The following is a 23,025-nucleotide window of genomic DNA, read 5'->3' on the forward strand; positions in this document are numbered from 1 at the left end:
TAGATCATTGTTGCAACCAAAGTCCTGTAGTGGCACCCAAATCTTGTATAAAGGGGGTCAAATGGGGTGTCTAGGACAAGGTTATGGTTTACTGGTTATGATTATGCTGTCTATATGTGTGTATCAGTTTTGTAGTCGAAGTTATGAATATTGGCTCTATACTGTCTGTATGGCAAACTTATGCTATGCTTCTGGGTGACATCCCAGACAAGCTGAGATTAGCTCTGCCTAGCCTGCTTGATGGCCCATTAAGGACCATCAGCTATACAATGGACCCATTGAGAGAAGGCAGATACGCCTTGTACCTCAGCAAAGTATGCAGGGACTGGCCCATGTGACTCCAGACTCCATGTTGCTGTAATTTAAGAACAAAGAGGTGTTCTTACACCTGGAAAAGACTATATAAGGCTGGTGCCTGATCTCCATCTTGTCTTCAATCCTGCTTCTTACCTCTGGAGGAACTTTGCTACAAGCTGAAGCTGTGAACAAAGGACTGAGGACCCATCCCAGCTGGGGATGTATTCCAGAGACTTGATTTGAACCTGCAGTTTATTCCATCGCTGCTGCAAGCCTGAACCAAGAACTTTGCCATTACTGTATGTAATTGATTCCATTTAACCAATTCTAACTCTCATCTCTATCTTTTTCCTTTTATGAATAAACCTTTAGATTTTAGATTCTAAAGGATTGGCAATAGCGTGATTTGTGGGTAAGGTCTGACTTGTACATTGACCTGGATCTGGGGCTTGGTCCTTTGGGATCAGGAGAACCTTTTTCTTTTACGGGGTATTGGTTTTTATAACTATTTGTCCTCATAACGTGTGGCACTGGTGGTAATACTGGGAAACTGGAGTGTCTAAGGAGATTGCTTGTGAGACTTGCGGTTAGCCAGTGGGGGAGACCGAAGTCTTAGTCTGGCTGGTTTGGTTTGCCTTAGAGGTGGAAAAACCCCAGCCTTGGGTTGTAACTGCCCTATTTGAGCAATTTGTCCTGAGTTGGCACTCTCAGTTGGGTTCCGCCAGAACCGCATTGTCACAGTGGCGTAGTCGTGCTTGGATCCACAGAACCAGGTCAATTAAGCTTTGGGTCAGAACCCCACGCTATCCAAATTTGAATTTTGGGATTGAGAGTTTTGTTGGTTAAAGAGCTGCTGCAATGGCTGAGCAAAGAGCATATGAGGGACTTGGGAAAAAAGCCCTGGAAAATTTGTGTTCAGAAAAGAGGATAAGCTTTAGAAAGAAAGCTACAAAGGAAGAATTGAGAAATCTGCTAATAGCCAGTGATCAGGGGGCAAGAGCACAGCCCTTACCTGAGGCTGCAGAAGATGCAGAAAAAATTAGGATGCAAAGGGTGACAAGTAAACTGCAATTTGAGCATGAACAGAAGCTAGCAGATCTTCGATTGCTGGAGAAGCAAAAAATAGCAGAGTTAGAAAGAGAGAGAGAGAAAGAGGCTGCTGAGAGAGAAGAGAGAGCTCGTAAGGGACGTCTAGAGCTGCTCGCTGCTGAGCAGGAGACTCACAGGATGGAACAGGAGACGGCCAGACTTCAGCTCCAAGTAATGGAAGAGCGGAGAAAGTCATCCCCACCTGGTACTCCACTTCCCCCCCACCATGAGAAAAACTGGGAAAGGATGTGTCCCATTTACAATGATACTGAGGATATAGAGGAGTTTTTGTCTACCTTTGAACGCCTCTGCAATCTGTACCAGATCCCTGAGGGTCAGCGAATGCCTGTCCTGCTAACCAGACTGACTGGAAAAGCCAGGGAGGTGTTTAATGACTTGGGGGAACAAGAAGCATTAAATTATGAGCGGTTTAAGGATTCTGTGTTAAGGCGATTCAAGGTTACTCCTGAATCTTACAGAGTTAAGTTTAGAGAGTTTAAAATGCCTAAGGATTGTACTTTTGTAGAATGTGCTCATAAGTTGATGGGTTTTGTTAAAAAGTGGGTTATGGGAGCCAAGGTTCATGGGAGTTTTGAAAAACTGCTGGATTTAATAACTTTGGAACAGTTCTTAGACATTGTGCCTGACAATGTGAGAGCAGCTGTGTGTGACAGGGACCCTGAGTCAGTCCTACGGGCGGCAGAGATTGCGGATGCCCATACCCAAAACAGGGCTCGAGAAGGGTGTAAAACCCCGGGGAAAACTGATCACCATTCTCCCCAGTTCAAGAGGAGGGAAGGATTTAAAAATAAACCTGACTCTTCTAAAGGAGTTCAAGGGGGCCCGGAGGGTAGGAACTCACATCCCCAGCAGGTTACATGCTATCGCTGTGGTATGCTGGGCCACATGAGACCAGACTGCCCGACACTGAAGGGCAGCCCAAAACCAGCAACCCCAAATGCCACGGCCAATGCTAACCCTGTTGTTGTAAACTCACAGGCAAGCCACACAGAGCCCAGCATTGGTGCCCTGTGTGCAAATGCTGTTTCTGTTGTCTCTGAAGGATTTGACCTTAAAACTCACATTAAAGCTAAATATGGGGGAAATAATGCAGAGTTTATTAGCAGTGCAGAAGTGAATGGAGTGAGGTGTATGGCATGGAGGGACACCGCAGCAGATATTACTCTGGTTAAAGCAAGTCTTGTCAGGAAGGAAGATTATTTGCCAGGTGAAGATGTAACTGTTGTAGCCTTATCTAAGTATTTTGTCAGGGTGCCTTTGGCTAAAATCCACCTGAAATGGAAGGGATTGGAGGGCACCATGGTTGTGGGAGTAAAAGACATAATCCCTAAGGATATTATGATTGGAAATGATATTAAAGCTATGGTCAGTCAAGTTAATACAAACCAGGCACAAGAGAGGATTGATCCTAAGGTTGTGCCTATGGAGGGTTTCTCCAAAAGTTTGTCTTTGGAAAGTAGCTGTTCGGCTGTGAATGAAGTTTCTGAATGTCTATCTAATGTCTCAGAAGTAAATCTGGAATTAGATCAAGCGAAGGGAGAGGAGAACCAGGAGATTTTGGATGAGCCTAGGCAGTCTTGTGAGCTGATGGCTTTATCTAGTCAGCAGTTTGGGAAGGCAAGGAGAGTGGAAGATGAGTGTCCCTATACCTTATCTGTTTCCTGTACGAAGAATAGTGACAGTGAAGGAAATGTGCCTGTGTCTGTCAGGGGTATTGACTTGCCTATGGAGGAAGCTACCCCAGTCTCCAAGCAGTTGTCTGTGAACAGCCCGGGGTGCTGGGACAAGGGAAATGAAATCCCAAACGGTATGTCTAGTAAAGGAAAATGCGTCTCCAACTCTTTTTTGTCTGTGGAGCAGACAGAAGGTGCCTTTCGGCCGGTGATGGTTGAGAGTAATTTAGTTGTCTCAGAGTTGGTTCTGGATTCAACTAAAGCCCAGGAAGGGAATGGTCCTAAGTTTGCATCTGCTGGGGAGAATGGCACCGTAACTAGGTTGCATCCAGTTAGTGTCTTAGCAAAATCCCAGAGACCAGACAATTCTGGTGCTTGTATTTTGCCTGTTGCTCATGTGTGGTTGGAGAAGGGTGTAACAACTCTGTCTGATCAGGGTGATACCCTAGCCAGGGCACAAGGAGAGCAGAAAGGTAATTTGGTTGTGTTACCTACCGACAGTTTAACAACTTGTAGCAAAAAGGAAAAAATTCCTAAGCTTGTGTGTGGCAAAGAGAAGGGAAATATTTCTAACCTTTTATCTAGGAAGTCTATGGGTTCGCCTGAAAGGGGATTGTGTAGAGATCTGCCTGATGGGCCAAAGGTGATCCTGAAGGTAAGTAAGACCCAGACAGAGTCTGTTGTTGCTCAGGAAAGTGTGCCTTTAGAGCAAGCCCTAGGTGAAGAGGGTAAGGGCAGAATTTCTGTGAGGGGTGAATTGCTGCTTAGAAAAGCTCCTGGAGAAAGGAATCCTCATGGTACTCGGTGCAAGCAGTTCCCTGCAATTGAAGGGTGTGAGAGTGATTTAATCAAGGAAGTTTCAGTTCCTAGCAGCCAAAAATTGTCTGTTGTGAAGGGATCCACTAACTTTCCTTGTAAAAGATCCAGTGTGGGTAGCTTTGAGAAGGTCTCAGAGGAAGTAAAAGTTGTTAAGGAATTGAGGCATCCCTATAACCAAGTGGCTGTGTGGGGCCAACTTGTTGGGGAGGCAATGGTGTTGGAACAGGAATGTCTCCTTTCTGATTCTTTAAATGAGCAGTTTGTGCTTCAGGGTTTGAGGACAGATTTGGTTACTGATGTGTCAGAGCAGAGCAGTTTTATGGCTAAATGCTTGAGGATGCGGGGGAGAGGAAGCAAACTCTCACCCGCAGACTCTTTGGATTTGTGTGGTATCTCTTTAAGACAGAGTCCAGCCTTGGAGATGATAGCAGTTACGAATATGAAAACTGGTGGACTGGCTCTGGTCTGGGGTAGTGCAAATTACTTGCCTGGCTGGGAAAGGAAGGACTTGCTAATAGCTGTTAGCAAAGAGGGCCCACCCCATCAGCCAGTGAATTCTGTTAAGCAAGAGAAATCAGGGTTTGATCCTGCAGGACAAGGAGGAAAGAGAAAACTGAATTTTGCAAAGGGAAGCCGCAGGTTAACCCTAAAATGCCCAAACTCCAATGGTATTGAGCCAAAGGGGTGGCATGACAAACATGACTGTAGATGGACACTTGCAATGAACTTGTTGTTATTGCTAGATTTTGTAATTAATGTGTTGCTATTGCCACAAACTGTAAAAATATACAATGTGCCTAATCTTTTGGAGAATTCCTTGAACATGTTAAAAGGAATACATGAAAACACACGTTATGTTAAAAGGCCTTGTTACACTGGGGTTTCACAGGCAATGCATATAAACAATATGGGAACTTTTCACAGGGGAAAGGACAGTCCAGACCTAATGTGCTGTATGAAAAGGAAGACTGAGGCACACTACCATATTGCTTTCATGGCTAAATGCCAAGATTCCTGGACTATGAAGAACATTAATATCTGCATTTATTCGATGTTAATTGGGTTCCAAACATTGGCCCGAGCTTGTATGGATAAAGTAGCAGTTTTCTTTAGCTCTTGGCAAGATCACATGACACATACAGGAACCATGCTGCCAGAGCAGATCCAATTCACTATTGTTCTAACTAAGTGTTACCTTGAGTTTGTAAAGAGGTTCAATCATGTGGTTGAACATGATTTTGATAAACCATTTCTGTTATGCACGGGTATGGCTTCTAACCCAATACTAGCTGTAGTGGGACAGAACCCAGGATGGGGAGCTCTTGGGATGCAGTCAGTGATGTTTGTGTCATCCCTTCCTGCATCAATTTTGCGTTGGGGGTGTGACGTTATTGACATAAACTGGGACCATATAGATCATTGTTGCAACCAAAGTCCTGTAGTGGCACCCAAATCTTGTATAAAGGGGGTCAAATGGGGTGTCTAGGACAAGGTTATGGTTTACTGGTTATGATTATGCTGTCTATATGTGTGTATCAGTTTTGTAGTCGAAGTTATGAATATTGGCTCTATACTGTCTGTATGGCAAACTTATGCTATGCTTCTGGGTGACATCCCAGACAAGCTGAGATTAGCTCTGCCTAGCCTGCTTGATGGCCCATTAAGGACCATCAGCTATACAATGGACCCATTGAAAGAAGGCAGATACGCCTTGTACCTCAGCAAAGTATGCAGGGACTGGCCCATGTGACTCCAGACTCCATGTTGCTGTAATTTAAGAACAAAGAGGTGTTCTTACACCTGGAAAAGACTATATAAGGCTGGTGCCTGATCTCCATCTTGTCTTCAATCCTGCTTCTTACCTCTGGAGGAACTTTGCTACAAGCTGAAGCTGTGAACAAAGGACTGAGGACCCATCCCAGCTGGGGATGTATTCCAGAGACTTGATTTGAACCTGCAGTTTATTCCATCGCTGCTGCAAGCCTGAACCAAGAACTTTGCCATTACTGTATGTAATTGATTCCATTTAACCAATTCTAACTCTCATCTCTATCTTTTTCCTTTTATGAATAAACCTTTAGATTTTAGATTCTAAAGGATTGGCAATAGCGTGATTTGTGGGTAAGGTCTGACTTGTACATTGACCTGGATCTGGGGCTTGGTCCTTTGGGATCAGGAGAACCTTTTTCTTTTACGGGGTATTGGTTTTTATAACTATTTGTCCTCATAACGTGTGGCACTGGTGGTAATACTGGGAAACTGGAGTGTCTAAGGAGATTGCTTGTGAGACTTGCGGTTAGCCAGTGGGGGAGACCGAAGTCTTAGTCTGGCTGGTTTGGTTTGCCTTAGAGGTGGAAAAACCCCAGCCTTGGGTTGTAACTGCCCTATTTGAGCAATTTGTCCTGAGTTGGCACTCTCAGTTGGGTTCCGCCAGAACCGCATTGTCACAGGGGGTGCAGGACCCTCTGGCTCCCCCAGGACCCCGCCGGGGCGGACTCGCTGTGGGAAGCGCATGGAGGGGCAGAGGATGCTGAATGCTCCAAGGTCAGACCCAGGAGATGAAGCCGTGTGAGCTTCTTGCCGTGTGAGCTTCTTGCCCTGAGGACAGTCTGCCCCAAGGGAGAGGAGACTCCCCAAAGTCCTGACTGGCTTTGTGGGGAGCAGTCCCAGAGCATCACCCGGGAACCCCGTGACAGCAGGGCAGGGTGCGGCAGGCACTGAGTGAGGGCAGCACATGCTGAGTAGGGGGGGCAGGGCACGGGGAAGGGCACGCGCTGAGCGAGGGGGAGGGTACGGGGGGGGGTAGAGGTGCTGAGCGAGGGGGCAGGGCGCAGGGGGGGAGCAGGCTGTGAGGGAACAGGGAGCGGGCGGATTTCACCTGGGAATGTTGCAGGGGAGTTAAGGAAGTTACCTGAGCTGTAACCTGAGCCAGGAGGGGGTGGGGAGAAGTGACACCTGGCCAGAAACTGAACAAAGGAGAGGATTGGGGGGGGGGGGGGGGGAGAGAGCTGCTGGAGGAGTTTTTAGTTTCAGTTTGGTGCAACCCAGGGAACCCCAAGCTGGGGTCTAAGCTCCCTGAACCCCCCAGAAGGACTTGACTGAGGGGTCCTGGTTGTACCTACAAGCTCTGTTGTAGACTGCGTTCCTACTGTCCAATAAACCCTCCGTGTTACTGGCTGGCTGAGAGTCACAATGAATTGCAGGAAGAGGGGTGCAGGGCCCTGACGTCCCCGCACTCCGTGACACAGGGGGCAGCACACACTAAGCGGCGGGGCAAGGCAGGGGGGGACACGCTGAGCAAGGGGGGGAGGACCCGGGGGGGGGGGCAGCATGTACTGAGCGAGGAGGGAGGGCGTGGGGGGCAGCACATGCTGAGCGAGGGGGGCAGGGCACAGGGAGGGGCACGCACTGAGCGAGGGAGGAGGGCGCGGGGGGCTGCAGACACTGAGCGAGGGGGGAAGGGCAGCACCGGCTGAGTGAGGGGGGCAGCACGCGCTGAGCGAGGGGCTGTTTGAAATGCTGAGGTGGACCGGGCACGGTGTGACCATGGCTTCCCTCAGCTTTTAGACGGGGCCTCTGGGACAAAGGGGGGTTGTAATAATGTTAGGAGTCCTGTGTGTGCCTCGGTTTCCCCTCTTGCCCAGTGGGGTGGGAAAGGTCTGGCTGCTGTCACGGCAGGATAAGACACAGGGGTGATGCTGTGAGAGCGTTGCTGTGAGAGCGTTGCTGTCCATGCTGGGCGCGGGGCACTGATCTCTGTGGCGAGGGCCTGGCTCCCCCAGGGCAGAGCTCATGGGGGGCAGCAGGGGGGCCGCAGACCCGGTCTCAGGAGGTTCCAGTTCGTAGCTGGGCGCAGAGACCCTGCGGGTGTGTGTGGGGGTGGGCAGCGGCTCCCAGCAGGGGAGGGGGAGGAGGGGCTCCAGTTCCCAGCTGGGCGAGGAGACTCCGGGCAGGGGAGGGGGAGGAGGGCTGCAGGTCCCAGCTGGTTAATGGGGAAGGGGGGGAGGCAGCTCCTGGCTGGGGGGGGGGGGGAGGAGGGGGCCTGCAGTGGGGACACGGCTCCCCGGGACCCGTCGGACGGATGCGCTGGGCAGAGCTCAGGGTGGGACGCAGGCGGTGAAGCCGCATGGCCAGCCCTGGCAGGAGAGCAGGACCCCGGAGGTCTGGCCCACTGGGGGGGGGGGGGGGTCGCAGGGAGTGCTCACGGAGGGAAGGGGCCTAGATCAGCCCCTGGGCCCCCCCCAACCCCCAGCCGGGAGCTGCGGGGACCACCAGCCGTTTCAAAGCAGGGCCGGTCTTGGGTGTGGAGACAAGGTGGGGGAGGGGATAACTCCTCTGGGTCCATCAGAGAGGGGAGGGAGAGGGGGGGCTGACTAGCCCATGGCACCCAGGCCAGGCCCTCCTGGGGCTGCCACACCGTGCCAGGTGCCCATCGGCGCAGTACCAGTTCTTACCACACCTGGTCTCGGGCTGCTCTGCCCACAGCCCCAATGGGCCTCACGCCCCAGTTACGACCCCCAGGCAGCCCCCGCGGAGGGAAACCGAGGCAGGCGCTGCACTCGCTCAGCACAGGCAGTGTGCTGGCCCTGGGGACGTACCCTGGCAAATCCCTGTCTCTGCGGGTGGGAGACAGAGCTGAGCCCCCCGCCCCGGGGTGCCCAGGAGACCTCTCCTCACCCCGCCCCCGGGAGAACCGCTCCAGCAGGACAGGCAGTGCCCCCGGGCCAGGTGCTGCCTGGGACCAAGTGGGGATTGTTGTGGTGTTTGACATGAATAGCGTGTGTGTGCCTCAGTTTCCCTGTGAGCTGCATGTTTAACAAGGTGGTGGGAGAGGGGTTGTTGTTGCTGGGGGACCCTAACAACTGGTGACCTGGAGACTAAGAGGCCGGTTCTGGCCAGTGGGAGGACAAAGGGCTGAGGAGAGAGGAGCCCAGTGACCGGCGGACAGTGAGCTGTTTACCTGGGACGGAGGACAAAGGCCAGGGGAGGAGCTGGTGGGGTCGGTGATCCCGGGGCTCGGGGCTGGAGGGGGAAGCAGGCAGAGACCCCCTGGACGCAGGGCAGACCTAGATGTGCTGAGACTGGCCAGGCCTGAGGCCTGGAGAGTTTCCTGTGCTGGGCTCAATAACCTCTCCTGCGTTACGCTGGCTGAGAGACGCTCCGGGCTAGAGATCAGGGCGGGGGGGGGGGGGGCATTATTCCCTCTGGGAGGGGAGGCCCCGGGGCCAGAGCGAGGGGACTTCCTGGGGGGCCCACAGCAGAGACAGGTGCGCTGAGACTCAGAGAGGTGCGGCTCCAGGAGGCGGAGGGGCCTATGGCTTAACCCTCCCCTCCCACCTCCCCACACACACACTGAAGGGGGTTCCCCCCAGAGGCCAAGCGCGAGTCCTGGGTTTCGGTGACAGACCCCGCCCCCCCCCCCAGCACCTGGGAGACGACCCCCCCCTTCTTGGGGGCCCTCAGGTCTCCCTCCTCCCCCGATTCTCCCCCGCCCCCTGCATCGCCCCCACACCCCTCCGAGGCCCCATCTCTAGTCCCCCAGCTGGGCCCCTCACCTGGCACCAGTGGTTCTTGAAGACCATGAGGCAGGTCTCGGGGTCAGCCGTCACGGGGCTCTGCAGACTGGCGCCGCGGCTGGCCCTGTGCCCCGCTGCCCGGGGGTGCAGTTTGCTGAGCCAGCTCATCCTCTCCATGCCCACGGGCACAGCTCCGCACCGGCCAGGGGGGGCTACAGGGCACGGGCGGCCCCTGAGCGCTCCACGGGCTGAGGCAACGGCTGCTCGGTGGAGCCGGATGGGCGAGGACAGGCCCAGCGCTCCATGCTGCGGCCAGGGTGGCACCAGGCTGGAAGAAGAGACACGACATGAGGCAGGGAGCCCGTGTGGGGCGAGCAGGGGCCACTGCCTGGGACTCCCGCCTCAGCCCCCTGTAGGGAACCGAGCCCCGCCCCGCCCGCCCGCAGCAGGGGCAAAGTGCAAGGAGCAGCAGGAAAGGCGGGCGTTGCCAGGGCAGGAGCAGCGCGGGGCACACCCAGAGCAGAGCCTGCAGGCAGGGGGTGCCCACACACACAGCACACAGCATTGGCAGCCTGGCACTCAGCCCCTCGGCTGCACCACTTCCTCACCCCCCATGGCAACCCCCCGCCCCTTCTGCGGCAGGGCCCAGGAGATGAGCCAGGCAGCCATGTCCACGTCCCCCCGATCTGCACAAGGACAGCAGAGAGGGGCAGGGAGCAGACGTCTCCCTTCGGCCACTGACCTGCCCAGAGCCCGAGGGCACCCACAGTGCTCAGCCCCGGGAGGAGTGGGGTTACCCTACTCGTCCCGGCCCAGTGGCTGGGCTGTTCCCTACAGCACATTCCCTGCCCGTAGCCCCCAGCTCTCGCCTGCCTTGGGAACAAGGAACCCGGGCACCTGGCCGACCAGACTCAGGAGCTCAGCCGAGCCAGGCCCCACCTCTGCTCGGCAGCCTATCCCGGAGCTGCCCGGCCCTGGCCGCGAAAGGCAGGAGAGCTCCTGGGCTGCGCAGACCCACGTGGGAGAAGAGGAGCGTGGAGCTCCGGAGCCCGGCCAACGAGCACCCAACGAGCCGCCCAACGACCCGGCCAACGAGCCGCTCAACAACCCTGCACTGAGCCGCCCAACCACCAGGCCAATGAGCCGCCCGCCGCAGCGGCCGCCACACTGCCCAACCACCCCGCGCCAAGCCACCTGGCCAACCACCCTGCCAACGAGCCACACACCGAACCAGCCACCACGCCACCCAGCGACCCGGCCAACGAGCCGCCCACCGAACCGGCACCGAGCCACCCAACGACCCGCCCACCGAATCGGCCACCACGCTGCCCAACCCCCGTCCAACGACCCAGCGCCAAACCGCCCAACCACCCGGCCAACAACCCTGCACTGAGCCGCCCAACCACCCGGCCACTGACCCGGTGCTGAGCTGCCCAACGACCCGGCGCCGAGACGCACTACCACCCGGCGCTGAGCCACCCAACCACCCAGTCAACGACCCGGCGCTGAGCCACCCGACCAATGACAGGGGCCATACCACCCCTGTGACGAGCAGGGAGAGGGGCGGATTTGACCTGGGAATGTTGCAGGGGGTTACATTGGGGATGGGGGACTTCCCTTGAAGGAAGCTACCTGAGCTGTAACCTGAGCCAGGAGCGGGAGACTGGACAAAGGAGAGGAGAAGCAGAGGGGAGACGGGAGAGAGCTGCTGGAGGAGTTTTTGTTTTCAGTCTTGGACTGGGTGGTGCAACACAGAGAACCCCAAGTTGGGGTCTAAGCTCCCTGAACCCCCCAGAAGGACTTGATTGAGGGGTTCTGGTTGTACCTACACGCTCTGCTTGGGACTGTGTTTCCTGTCATCTAATAAACCTTCTGTGTTACCGGCTGGCTGAGAGTCCCGGTGAATCGCAGGAGGGGTGCGGGGCCCTGACTCCCCCACACTCCGTGGGGACCCACAAGTGGTGAATGGGGCCAGGGGCCAGACCAAGGAGGATGTGATTGAACGGATGGGGCTGGAGCGACTATATGAACTCTAAAAAGCAACGGAGAGTCCTGTGGCACCTTTAAGACTAACATGTATTGGAGCATAAGCTGACATGCATCCGACGAAGTGGGCATTCACCCACCACAGCTTATGCTCCAATCCGTCTGTTAGTCTAGAAGGTGCCACGGGACTCTCTGTTGCTGTTTACAGATCCAGACTAACACGGCTACCCCTCTGATACATGAACTCTGTTCCCCTGGCCTGAGGATGTGGCTGGTGGACAAGAGGCCGAAGGACCGGCGCTGTGCTGCGCAGGGCGGCTGGCTGACAGCCCGTGGGGATATGGAGTCCCAGGGGGACAGGCCCACAGCAGTGGCAGAAGGGGGCTCACCCAGGGGCTTCCTCAGATAAATCCCTCCCGAGAGGCACAGCCAGTACCCGAGCCGCCCGACCGGCCCCAGGGCCAACGGGCCCTGAGGTGTAATGACTGTGGGCAGGGGCCGCAGATGGGCCCGGTGCCATGAGCTCAGGGACAGGATGAGCGAACCGAGCCCTCACGTGGTTACCTGGGAGGGGGCCCAGCCGGAGGAGGGGCTGGCAGTTTCGCAATGGCTCCCAGGCCAGCTCAATCTACAGGGTGGGGGTGGGGCGGCCCCGGTCCCCTGGAGGTGGATGGGAAGCAGGTCACTGGTCCTGGAGGTGACGCTGCCCCAGCTCCCACCTCCCTGGGTCTGACCTCGGAGCATTCAGCCTCCCCTGCCCCTCCGAGCACTTCCCACAGCGAGTCCCCACAGGTGGGGTCCTGGGGAGCCAAGGGCCCTGCACCCCCACTCCGCAGCCAGACGTGACTCTCGGCCAGCCGGGAACAGACGGTTTATTAGACGACAGGAACACAGCGTAGAACAGAGCTTGTTGGCACAGAAATCAGTGACTTTCAGCCAAGTCCATCTTTGGGAGTCCTAGGCCAGATGCCCTGGATTCCCCCCTCTAGTCCCCCCACGCAGACTTCCAGCCACCCCACCTCCGACACCCCCCTGGATGCCCCTCCTCCTTTTCTTTGTCCCGCTCCTCCCCAGCAAAAGGTGTCACCTGTTTGTACCCCCTCCTCCCCCCGCTCGCCCGGGTCTCAGGTTACACACGTGCAAGCAGCTGGGCAGCCTCACCTGCCCCGAGGGCCTCAGCAAAATCACCCCCCAATTCCCATTGGTGCGGCACACAGGGAAACTGAGGCACGCGCAGTATTGGTATAGGACAGTAAGACTCATGTTACAAGATGAATAAAACCCCATTTCGTCACACTGTGCCACCCACAGACCCGGCACCGTGCCCTCCCGGAACATGTTGGGGGAACCCAACAGCAGCTTGTGACAGCCGGGAGCCCAGGCACCACACGAAGCAGGGCTGAGGTGCGGCACTGAGGCCAGGGTGCCCCAGGTCAGAGCTCAGCAGCAGGTGGGTGGCAGGCCCCCGGAGGGCAGGGAGGGCGCCAGGGTGCAGTGCTGTGGGCGGGGAGGCCACCTGAGGCTCTGCTGTCAGGCCACCGCTGAGCAGATGCTACTGAACGGGGAGGTGGGCGGGCTCCCTACGTGCTGCAGGGAAATGGGGGGTAAGGGGTGGCTGGCTGGGCCCCGAGCGAGCGGGCACTGGGCATCCCGTAGCACCGTGCGAGTCAATCCAGGCGGAGCCACAGGCCTGGCTGGGGCTCACCCTGGGAAGCAGCCCCCCCAGAAAGGTCTTAGGCCGGCCTTGGGTGGATAGCGAGGAGCAGGGCGGTGGTGTCGCAGCCCTCAGCGAGCATCCCCGGGGCCGGGGCCCGCTCAGCAACGGGGGGGACTGGAACACCGGCCCTGTGTTAGCCCTGGAGGCCCCCCCCCGGGTGCTGTACGGACAGAACATAGCCCCAAAGAGCTTCCACACGAGACGGGCCCAGAGCCCCGACGGGCTGCAGACGGGGAGCCCAAGGAACCGGGGCCTTGCTGGGCAGGCTGCAGCCCCTGGCGCCGTCCCCAGGCAGCCCCCACGCCCGCAAGGAGCCCCCGGGAACCGCCCCCTCGTACCCCTCTGCAGCGAGTGCGCCCGGAGCTCCTGCTGGCAGTTCTCCAGGAGAGGGGGGGCCTGAGCAGAGCCCACAGTGGCTGGCAGGCGACAGACAGCAGAGGGACAAGCACGGCACCAATGCCCTCGGCCGGGGTGGGCTCTCTGTCCCGGAGCCGGTGTGTGGAACAGGACACCGGGTCGGACGGGACGGGAACGTCAGCAGGGTCCCAGCACCGCCCCTGCACTCCCTGCTCTGAGGGGGGTGAGGACACCCAGGCTACTCACATCCCACGCCTGGGCCCCACACCCATAACACAGGACCAAAGGGGGCTTTGCACCGTGTGTTCGCTGCATGCAGACACCCTGCAGCTGGCTGGCTCCTGCCAACAGCCAGAACAGCGCCACACGCAGGCCCGTGCCCCCCCGGCGGCCCTGGCTCAAGGGCTCTGCCCCCGCCGTGCCCCAGTAGCGCCAGCCGCCCGGCTCTCCCCAGGCCTGCTGCCAGCAGGCTGGGCCGCTCTCCAGGCCTGGGCACGTTTCCACGCCGGCGGGACGCCACCACCTTTAGGACACCCTTGAGGGCTGCCTGGCCCTGGGGGCAGCGAAGGACGCCAGCCGGCGAAGGGCAGGGCCGGCAGAATCCGCCTGGCCCCTGTGCCCTCCCTGCTGCAAGAGCAGTGCCACCTGCCAGCCGTGTCTGCTGCACCAGGACGTCAAACACTGGCACCGGCCTCCCTGCCCCGGCTCCCTGTGAGTGGGGCCCCTCCCCAGAACTGCCCGCGGCAGTGCGGGATCCCGGGGGTGTGGCCAGCTGAAGGGTTCCCCCAGACACTGCTCAGCCCAAAGAGGGAGGGTGGCAGAGCGGCAGCCACATGGTCCCCTCCTGCTCAGTGCAGCTGGGTGGGGGACCAGCGGGCTATTTATAACGGCCCTGTTGCTGCTGTCCCTCAGGCGACTGGCATCCCGCTGGGATCGGGGCCGGGCGATGGGCCTACAGCTGCTCTGCGAGGCCCCTCTCTGAGCCCGGAGAACGCTGCCCTGCAGGCAGGACTCAGAGCTGGGCCGCCTGGTGCCTCCCCAGCCAGAGCCTCTGCACCCTTGCTTCCAGCTGGCAAGTGAGCCAGGCTGGGCAGTGCCAGCACCTGGCCAGGGCTCGCCTGAGCAGCAGCCTGGGGCCCAGCCCTCAGGCAGCAGGGGAAGGGCGCGGCCTTGGCCAAGCGAAGGGGCGCTCCGTTGAGTGCGCCAGGCAGAGGGAGCTGGGCCCTGCCGTGCCCGCCCCCAGGGAAAGGAGCTGGGCCAAAGCGCTGCGGCAGGGCAGCAGAGCCCGGGCTGCACTGCTCCAGCTCAGACCAGACAGCCCTGGCCCAGCGCTGGGCGCCGTCTCTCCACCCACAGGGACAGAGGCCAACCCAGAGAAGGGGCAGGAGCAGACCGTGCTCCGTAGCTGCTGGATCCCCGGCCCAATTACCGGAGCTGAAGCAGGAGGGTCCGGAGACGCTCCCTGGTTCGGGCCCCCCTGCCCAGCAGAGCCCGACAGGTCGGACAGGCTGTGGGAGCTGCTCCCAGGCCGTGAGTCAGCGGCTCACAGCAGCCAGCCAGCACGGGCTGGGCCCGCCCGCCCAGGCAGCCACCACCAGAGCAGAGGGGCCGGGAGCTGAGCGATGCACGCGCCCAGGCCCGCAGGGCAGGGAGCCGGGCCCAGAAAGCAGAGCCAGCAAGAGGTGCTGCATCGCCGGGAGAAGGGTGTGGATCCGTCAGCCCACCCAGCGCTAGCCACTCTGGGGGGAGGCAGGGCCTTGTGCCTTGGGGGCTCCATGCAGAGCCGAAGCTCAGCAGAGCTGTCGGGGCCCAGGCTGGTGTGAGCCCCCACGCCCCTCTCAGCCAAAGCCAAGCAAGGGGATCTGGGAGCTCTCCTGGCGGCAAGGGCTGGAGCAGCTCGGCTCCGCAGCGCGGCACCCGGAGCTGGGGCCAGGGAGCTCCTACACGCAGTGCTACGCCGACCAGCCGCGCCCGCAGGCCCAGCGCAAGGGTGGAACTCGACCCAGGGCAGCGGGCGGGGACACGCCCTTTGGGGTTTAATTCCACTACAAGGCTGAATAAACCAGACCCGCTGGATCCGCCTGAGAGCGCCGGGGGGCTCAAGGGTCACTGGCCCAGCCTGAGGCCCGCGCCAGAGACCCGACCTCCTGCAAGCCGCTCCAGCCTGGAGCTCAGCTGCCCGCCAAGAGCAGTGGCAGGGCGCCGGGGCCGTGCTGGGTGGGCACTGCCATTTCCTTGCAGCACGAGCAGGGGACCTGGTGGGAGCTGCTAGGACTCAGAGCCAGGACTCCCACATCCCAGGGGCTTCAAAGGGCAATGAGGCAGCTCCACAACGGGCCCAGAGCTCAACCCTCCAGCCTGGCAACGCAGAGCCCAGGAGACAGCAGGCGCTGGGCCACCAGCACGACCCTCTGGCTGGGAGCCTTGGAGCCCAGCGAGCCCAGCGAGCCCCTGCCTGCGCTCCAGCTCCCTGCCAAGCACCACACACACACCCTGCAGGGAGCTTGGCCTGGATGGCAATACAGCACCAGGCTGGCATGTGCCAGCGGCTGAGAATCCCTCACCCGACCCGGCCAGAGCGCGCCCCCAGCCCTCCAAGCCCGCTCCCGGGGGGCAGCGGAGTGCATTCCCTCCGCCGAGGCCTGCCAGCCAGAGCGCCTCACATCTGCAAGTGGCCAGTCAGACAATGCTGGCACGGCGCTGCTGGAAAAGCGGCAGCCTCTTGTGCCCAACGAAGGCAGCAGTGAGCCACTGTTTGAGCGTGTGCAGTCGTCTAGCCAAGCAAGGGCATCTTCCAGGGCGCGATGCAGCTCTAGGCCCCCGGGCAGGAGAGGAGACGCCCCAGGAACAAGCACCGCGCTGAGCAACCCGGCAAAGCGAGGGGCCCATGCCGGCGCGGCGCCCCAGGAAGCTAGGCCCGCGGTGCCTCCCGGGAGCTGCAAAGGGAAGAGCACTTTCACCTCAGACTCTCGGGGGACTCCTGACAGAAAAGCCCAGAGCCCTGAACATGGCACACAAAACAGAACCACTGCTGCCCGCACAGCCTGCCACTGGGGTGCCCCGGGCTGGCGCGCCTTGGCCTGCACCCGGCCCAGGGCAGCCTGAGATACGCTGTGCCAGCCACACCCGCAGAGGGCCTGGCGCCTTCGCACGCACCAGGGCCAGGGCAGCGTGAGATACGCCGTGCCAGCCACACCCGCAGAGAGCCTGGCGCCTTCACCAGCACCCAGCCCAGCGCCTGCCTGAGATACGCCGTGCCAGCCACACCCGCAGAGAGCCTGGCGCCTTCACCAGCACCCAGCCCAGGGCCTGCCTGAGATACGCTGTGCCAGCCACACCCGCAGAGAGCCTGGCGCCTTCACCAGCACCCAGCCCAGGGCCTGCCTGAGATACGCTGTGCCAGTCACACCCGCAGAGAGCCTGGCGCCTTCACCAGCACCCAGCCCAGCGCCTGCCTGAGATACGCCGTGCGAGCCACACCCGCGGACAGCCTGGCGCCTTCACACGCACCCGGCCCAGGGCAGCGTGAGGTACGCCATGCCAGCCACACCCGCAGAGAGCCTGGCGCCTTCGCCAGCACCCGGCCCAGGGCAGCGTGAGATACGCCATGCCAGCCACACCCGCAGAGAGCCTGGCGCCTTCACCCGCACCCGGCCCAGGGCAGCGTGAGATACGCCATGCCAGCCACACCCGCAGAGAGCCTGGCGCCTTCACCCGCACCCGGCCCAGGGCAGCGTGAGATACGCCGTGCCAGCCACACCGGCAGAGAGCCTGGCGCCTTCGCACGCACCCGGCCCAGCGCCTGTCTGAGATACGCCGTGCCAGTCACACCTGCAGAGAGCCTGGCGCCTTCACCAGCACCCAGCCCAGGGCAGCGTGATATACGCCATGCCAGTCACACCCGCAGAGAGCCTGGCGCCTTCGCCCGCACCCGGCCCAGGGCAGCGTGAGATACGCCGTGCCAGTCACACCCGCAGAGAGCCTGGCGCCTTCGCCCGCACCCGGCCCAGGGCAGCGTGAGATACGCCGTGCCAGCCACACCCGCAGAGAGCCTGGAGCCTTCACCAGCACCCAGCCCAGGGCCTGCCTGAGATACGCTGTGCCAGCCACACCCGCAGAGAGCCTGGCACCTTCGCTTGCCTCCGGCCCAGCACCTGCCTCAGATACGCCGTGCCAGTCACCACCCGCACCCGGCCCAGGGGCTGCCTGAGATACGCCATGCCAACCACAGCCGCAGACAGCCTGGCACCTTCGCCCGCACCCGGCCCAGGGCAGCGTGAGATACGCCGTGCCAGTCACACCCGCAGAGAGCCTGGCCACCCTCGCCCGCACCCGGCAGAGGGCAGCCTGATATGCCGTGCCAGCCACACCCGCAGAGAGCCTGGCACTTCGCCCGCACCAGGCTCAGGGCAGCGTGAGATACACCGTGCCAGCCACACCTGCAGAGAGCCTGGTGCCTTCGCCCGCACCAGGCCCAGGGCAGCGTGAGATATGCGTGCCAGCCACACCCGCAGAGAGCCTGGCACCTTCGCCCGCACCAGGCCCAGGGCAGCGTGATATACGCCGTGCCAGCCACACCCGCAGAGAGTCTGGCACCTTCGCTTGTCTCCGGCCCAGCACCTGCCTCAGATACGCCGTGCCAGCCACACCCGCAGAGAACCTGGCGCCTTCGCACGCACCCGGCCTAGCGCCTGTGTGAGATACGCCGTGGCAGCCACACCCGCAGAGAGCCTGGCGCCTTCACCAGCACCCAGCCGAGGGCCTGTCTGAGATACGCCGTGCCAGTCACACCCGCAGAGAGCCTGGCCGCCTTCACCCACACCCGGCCCAGCGCCTGCCTCAGATACGCCGTGCCAGCCACACCCGCAGAGAGCCTGGCGCCTTCGCCCGCACCCTGCCCAGCGCCTGTCTGAGATACGCCGTGCCAGTCACACCCGCAGAGAGCCTGGCGCCTTCACACGCACCCGGCCCAGGGCAGCGTTATATACGCCGTGCCAGTCACACCCGCAGAGAGCCTGGCGCCTTCACCCGCACACCGGCACAGGGCAGCCTGATATGCCGTGCCAGTCACACCCGCAGAGAGCCTGGCGCCTTCACACGCACCAGGCCCAGGGCAGTGTGAGATATGCTGTGCCAGCCACACCCGCAGAGAGCCTGGCGCCTTCACACGCACCCTGCCCAGCGCCTGTCTGAGATACGCCGTGCCAGTCACACCCGCAGAGAGCCTGGCACCTTCGCCTGCCCGCAACTCACCCTTGGAGTCTTCTGGGTCAGCCTCTCCCCCGCCACGCTCTCCGCGGGCAGGCCGTGGGGCCACCCCATCTTCAGTCTTCAGGAGGCCGCCAAGTGGGGCCACTGCCTCCCCAGTCCAGGAGGGTGAGGCTCTTCGGGGGAGGGCCAGCTGCCCACCTCCCCCGCCCGACACCCAGTGCGGGGGGGGGCCCCCTCCCCCAGCGGGCTCCGCCCACGCGCCGCCCGGCCCCACCGCTGCCCCCAGCCCCCGGCGGGCTCCGCCCACGCGCCGCCCGGCCCCACCACTGCCCCAGCCCCACGGCAGGCTCCACCCACGCGCCGCCCGGCCCCACCGCTGCCCCAGCCCCCGGCGGGCTCCGCCCACGCGCCGCCCGGCCCCACCGCTGCCCCAGCCCCCGGCGGGCTCCGCCCACGCGCCGCCCGGCCCCACCGCTGCCCCAGCCCCCGGCGGGCTCCGCCCACGCGCCGCCCGGCCCCACCGCTGCCCCAGCCCCCGGCGGGCTCCGCCCACGCGCCGCCCGGCCCCACCGCTGCCCCAGCTCCCGGCGGGCTCTGCCCACGCGCCGCCCGGCCCCACCGCTGCCCCCTGCCCCTCATACCAGGCCAGTGCCAGTCCTCAAGCAGCGGGCACAAACCCAGCCCGTGCCAATCCCACAGCAGTGAGACAGCGCCTCCTACCCCCCTGCCATCTGCGCCCCTCCTTGGCCCAGCCCCCCGCGTGCCCCCCCAGCCGTTCCCAGCCCCCGCCCCCGCCCCAGCCCTTACCTGGCAGCCGAGGTGACCCGGGTTCATGTCCAAGCAGCGCCAGGGCTGGGAACAAACGGGGGAAGCTCCAGTGAGCCCGAGACACGATCAGCCCGGCCCCCCAGGGACCCCCCGACCCCTCCCACACCGCACTGCCCCCCGCCCGAGCCCCCCGACCCCCCCACACCGCGCTGCCCCCCCAGCCCCCCGACCCCCCCACACCGCGCTGCTCCCCCTACACCGCACTGCTCCCCGGGACTCCCCCGACCCCTCCCACACCGCACTGCCCCCGCCCGAGCCCCCCGACCCCCCCACACCGCGCTGCCCCCCAGGGACCCCCCGACCCCTCCCACACCGCATTGCCCCCGCCCGAGCCCCCCGACCCCCCCACACCGCGCTGCCCCCCCAGCCCCCCATACACCGCACTGCCCCCAGGGACCCCCGACCCCTCCCACACCGCACTGCCCCCCCATCCCCCCCCACACCGCGCTGCTCCCCCAGCCCCCCATACACCGCACTGCCCCCCGGGACCCCCCCGACCCCCCCCACCCGCACTGCCCCCCCCTGCCCCCCATACACCGCACTGCACCCCGGGACCCCCCCGACCCCCCCCCACCGCACTGCCCCCCCTGCCCCCCATACACCGCACTGCCCCCCAGGGACCCCCCGACCCCTCCCACACCGCACTGCCCCCGCCCGAGCCCCCCGACCCCCCCCACCGCACTGCCCCCCCTGCCCCCCATACACCGCACTGCACCCCGGGACCCCCCCGACCCCCCCCACCGCACTGCCCCCCCTGCCCCCCATACACCGCACTGCCCCCCAGGGACCCCCCGACCCCTCCCACACCGCACTGCCCCCGCCCGAGCCCCCCGACCCCCCCACCGCACTGCCCCCCCAGCCCCCCATACACCGCGCTGCCCCCCAGCCCCCCATACACCGCACTGCCCCCCGCGCTCCCCCGGCCCGTCTCTCCCTCACCGGCCCGGCCCATCCCCCCGCTCCAGCCGCCGCCATCTTGCCGCCACCCGCCTCCCACCGACGCACCGGGCGCGCTCCGAGCCCGCCCTTCCGTGGCCGCCCAGGCCCCGCCCACCACCGCCGGGGCCTCGCTGCTGCATTAACCATGAGGCAGGCGCTCATTGGCCGGGCGGGGCTTCCCTGCACGTGGGGCGGCCTGGCCCCGCCCCCCCGGGCCGCTCCTTGCGCTGCAGCGCCCGCGAGAGGGGGGTTCCCGCGGCCCGGCCCCGCCCCCGGGGCGCAGCTCAGACCCCCCCCCGCCACCCCTCCGGATACTGACCCCCCCCGCCTCCTCCGTACTGACCCCCCCTCCCGTCCCCTCGGTACTTCGCCCCCCCGCCCCGGATACTGACCCCCCCCTCGGTACTTCGCCCCCCAACCCTTCCCCTCCGTCCCCCCATCGGTACTTCCCCCCCCGCCCCGGATACTGACCCCCCGCCTCCTCCGTACTGACCCCCCCGGATACTGACCCCCCCCTCGGTACTTCGCCCCCCAACCCTTCCCCTCCGTCCCCCCATCGGTACTTCCCCCCCCCGCCCCGGATACTGACCCCCCCGCCTCCTCCGTACTGACCCCCCCGGATACTGACCCCCCCCCTCGGTACTTCGCCCCCCAACCCTTCCCCTCCGTCCCCCCATCGGTACTTCCCCCTCCCCCTGCCCCCCCAGTACTGACCCTGCCCCCCCAGGTACCTACCCTTTCCCCCCATCAGTACTTCCCCCCCAACCCTTCCCCTCCGTCCCCCCATCGGTACTTCCCCCCCCGCCCCGGATACTGACCCCCCGCCTCCTCCGTACTGACCCCCCCGGATACTGACCCCCCCCCCTCGGTACTTCGCCCCCCAACCCTTCCCTTCCGTCCCCCCATCGGTACTTCCCCTCCCCCTGCCCCCCCAGTACTGACCCTGCCCCCCCAGGTACCTACCCTTTCCCCCCATCAGTACTTCCCCCCCAACCCTTCCCCCTCCGTCCCCCCATCGGTACTTCCCCCCCCCCGCCCCGGATACTGACCCCCCCCTCGGTACTTCGCCCCCCAACCCTTCCCCTCCGTCCCCCCATCGGTACTTCCCCCCCCGCCCCGGATACTGACCCCCCGCCTCCTCCGTACTGACCCCCCCGGATACTGACCCCCCCCTCGGTACTTCGCCCCCCAACCCTTCCCCTCCGTCCCCCCATCGGTACTTCCCCCCCCGCCCCGGATACTGACCCCCCGCCTCCTCCGTACTGACCCCCCCGGATACTGACCCCCCCCCTCGGTACTTCGCCCCCCAACCCTTCTGTGACGGAGCAGGGAGCAGGGCAGATTTGACCTGGGAATGTTGCAGGGGGGTTGCAGTGGGGATGTGGGACTTCCCTTGAAGGGAGCTACCTGAGCTGTAACCTGAGCCAGGAACGGGGGTGGGGAGAATTAACACCTTCTGCCCGGGAGACTGAACAAAGGAGAGGAGCAGCGGGAGGGGCTGGAAGGTTAGTTTCGGTTGGGGCTGGGTGGTGCAACGCAGGGAACCCCAAGCTGGGGTCTAAGCTCCCTGAACCTCCCAGAGGGACCTAATTGAGGGGGGTCTGGTCGTACCTACACGCTCTGCTTGAGACTGTGTTCCTGTCCTTAAATAAACCTTCTGCTTTACTGGCTGGCTGAGAGTCGCAGTGAATCTCGGGAAGAGGGGTGCAGGGCCCTAACTCCCCCACAATCCGCAACAACTGGTGGCAGGGGCAACAACTCTCAGCCAGCCAGTAAAGCAGAAGGTTTATTTAAGGACAGGAACACAGTCTCAAGCAGAGCGTGTAGGTACAACCAAACCCCCCTCAATTAGGTCCCTCTGGGAGGTTCAGGGAGCTTAAACCCCAGCTTGGGGTTCCCTGCGTTGCACCACCCAGCCCCAACCGAAACTAACCTTCCAGCCCCTCCCGCTGCTCCTCTCCTTTGTTCAGTCTCCCGGGCAGAAGGTGTTAATTCTCCCCACCCCCGTTCCTGGCTCAGGTTACAGCTCAGGTAGCTCCCTTCAAGGGAAGTCCCACATCCCCACTGCAACCCCCCTGCAACCTTCCCAGGTCAAATCCTGCCCTGCTCCCTGCTCCGTCACACCTTCCCCTCCGTCCCCCCATCGGTACTTCCCCCCCCCGCCCCGGATACTGACCCCCCCGCCTCCTCCGTACTGACCCCCCCCGGATACTGACCCCCCCCTCGGTACTTCGCCCCCCAACCCTTCCCCTCCGTCCCCCCATCGGTACTTCCCCCCCCCGCCCCGGATACTGACCCCCCGCCTCCTCCGTACTGACCCCCCCGGATACTGACCCCCCCCCCTCGGTACTTCGCCCCCCAACCCTTCCCCTCCGTCCCCCCATCGGTACTTCCCCCCCCCGCCCCGGATACTGACCCCCCGCCTCCTCCGTACTGACCCCCCCCGGATACTGACCCCCCCCCTCGGTACTTCGCCCCCCAACCCTTCCCTTCCGTCCCCCCATCGGTACTTCCCCCTCCCCCTGCCCCCCCAGTACTGACCCTGCCCCCCCCCAGGTACCTACCCTTTCCC

General features: G+C 62.4%; 1 protein-coding gene across 2 annotated transcripts in view; it reads right to left on the bottom strand.

Annotated features, from left to right (window-relative positions):
* FHIP1B (FHF complex subunit HOOK interacting protein 1B) overlaps positions 1-20,566 on the bottom strand; it is a 32,625-nt gene extending 12,059 nt beyond the window's left edge. The window contains exons 1-3 of one of the 2 annotated variants that reach the window (XM_065581924.1): positions 20,454-20,566; positions 19,494-19,538; positions 9,455-9,743 (exon numbers count right to left, since the gene is read on the bottom strand). In XM_065581924.1, coding sequence (XP_065437996.1) covers positions 9,455-9,592 — 138 coding nt within the window. In that variant the 5' untranslated portion in view covers positions 9,593-9,743; positions 19,494-19,538; positions 20,454-20,566. Of the gene's footprint in view, positions 1-9,454; positions 9,744-18,728; positions 18,867-19,493; positions 19,539-20,453 lie in introns of those variants that run through there. The other variant, XM_065581925.1, reaches the window with a different exon arrangement.
* Between the last annotated feature and the right edge of the window lie 2,459 nt (positions 20,567-23,025).

Source organism: Chrysemys picta, chromosome 1, assembly GCF_011386835.1.
Source record: "Chrysemys picta bellii isolate R12L10 chromosome 1, ASM1138683v2, whole genome shotgun sequence".
Taxonomy (NCBI): Eukaryota; Metazoa; Chordata; order Testudines; family Emydidae; genus Chrysemys; species Chrysemys picta.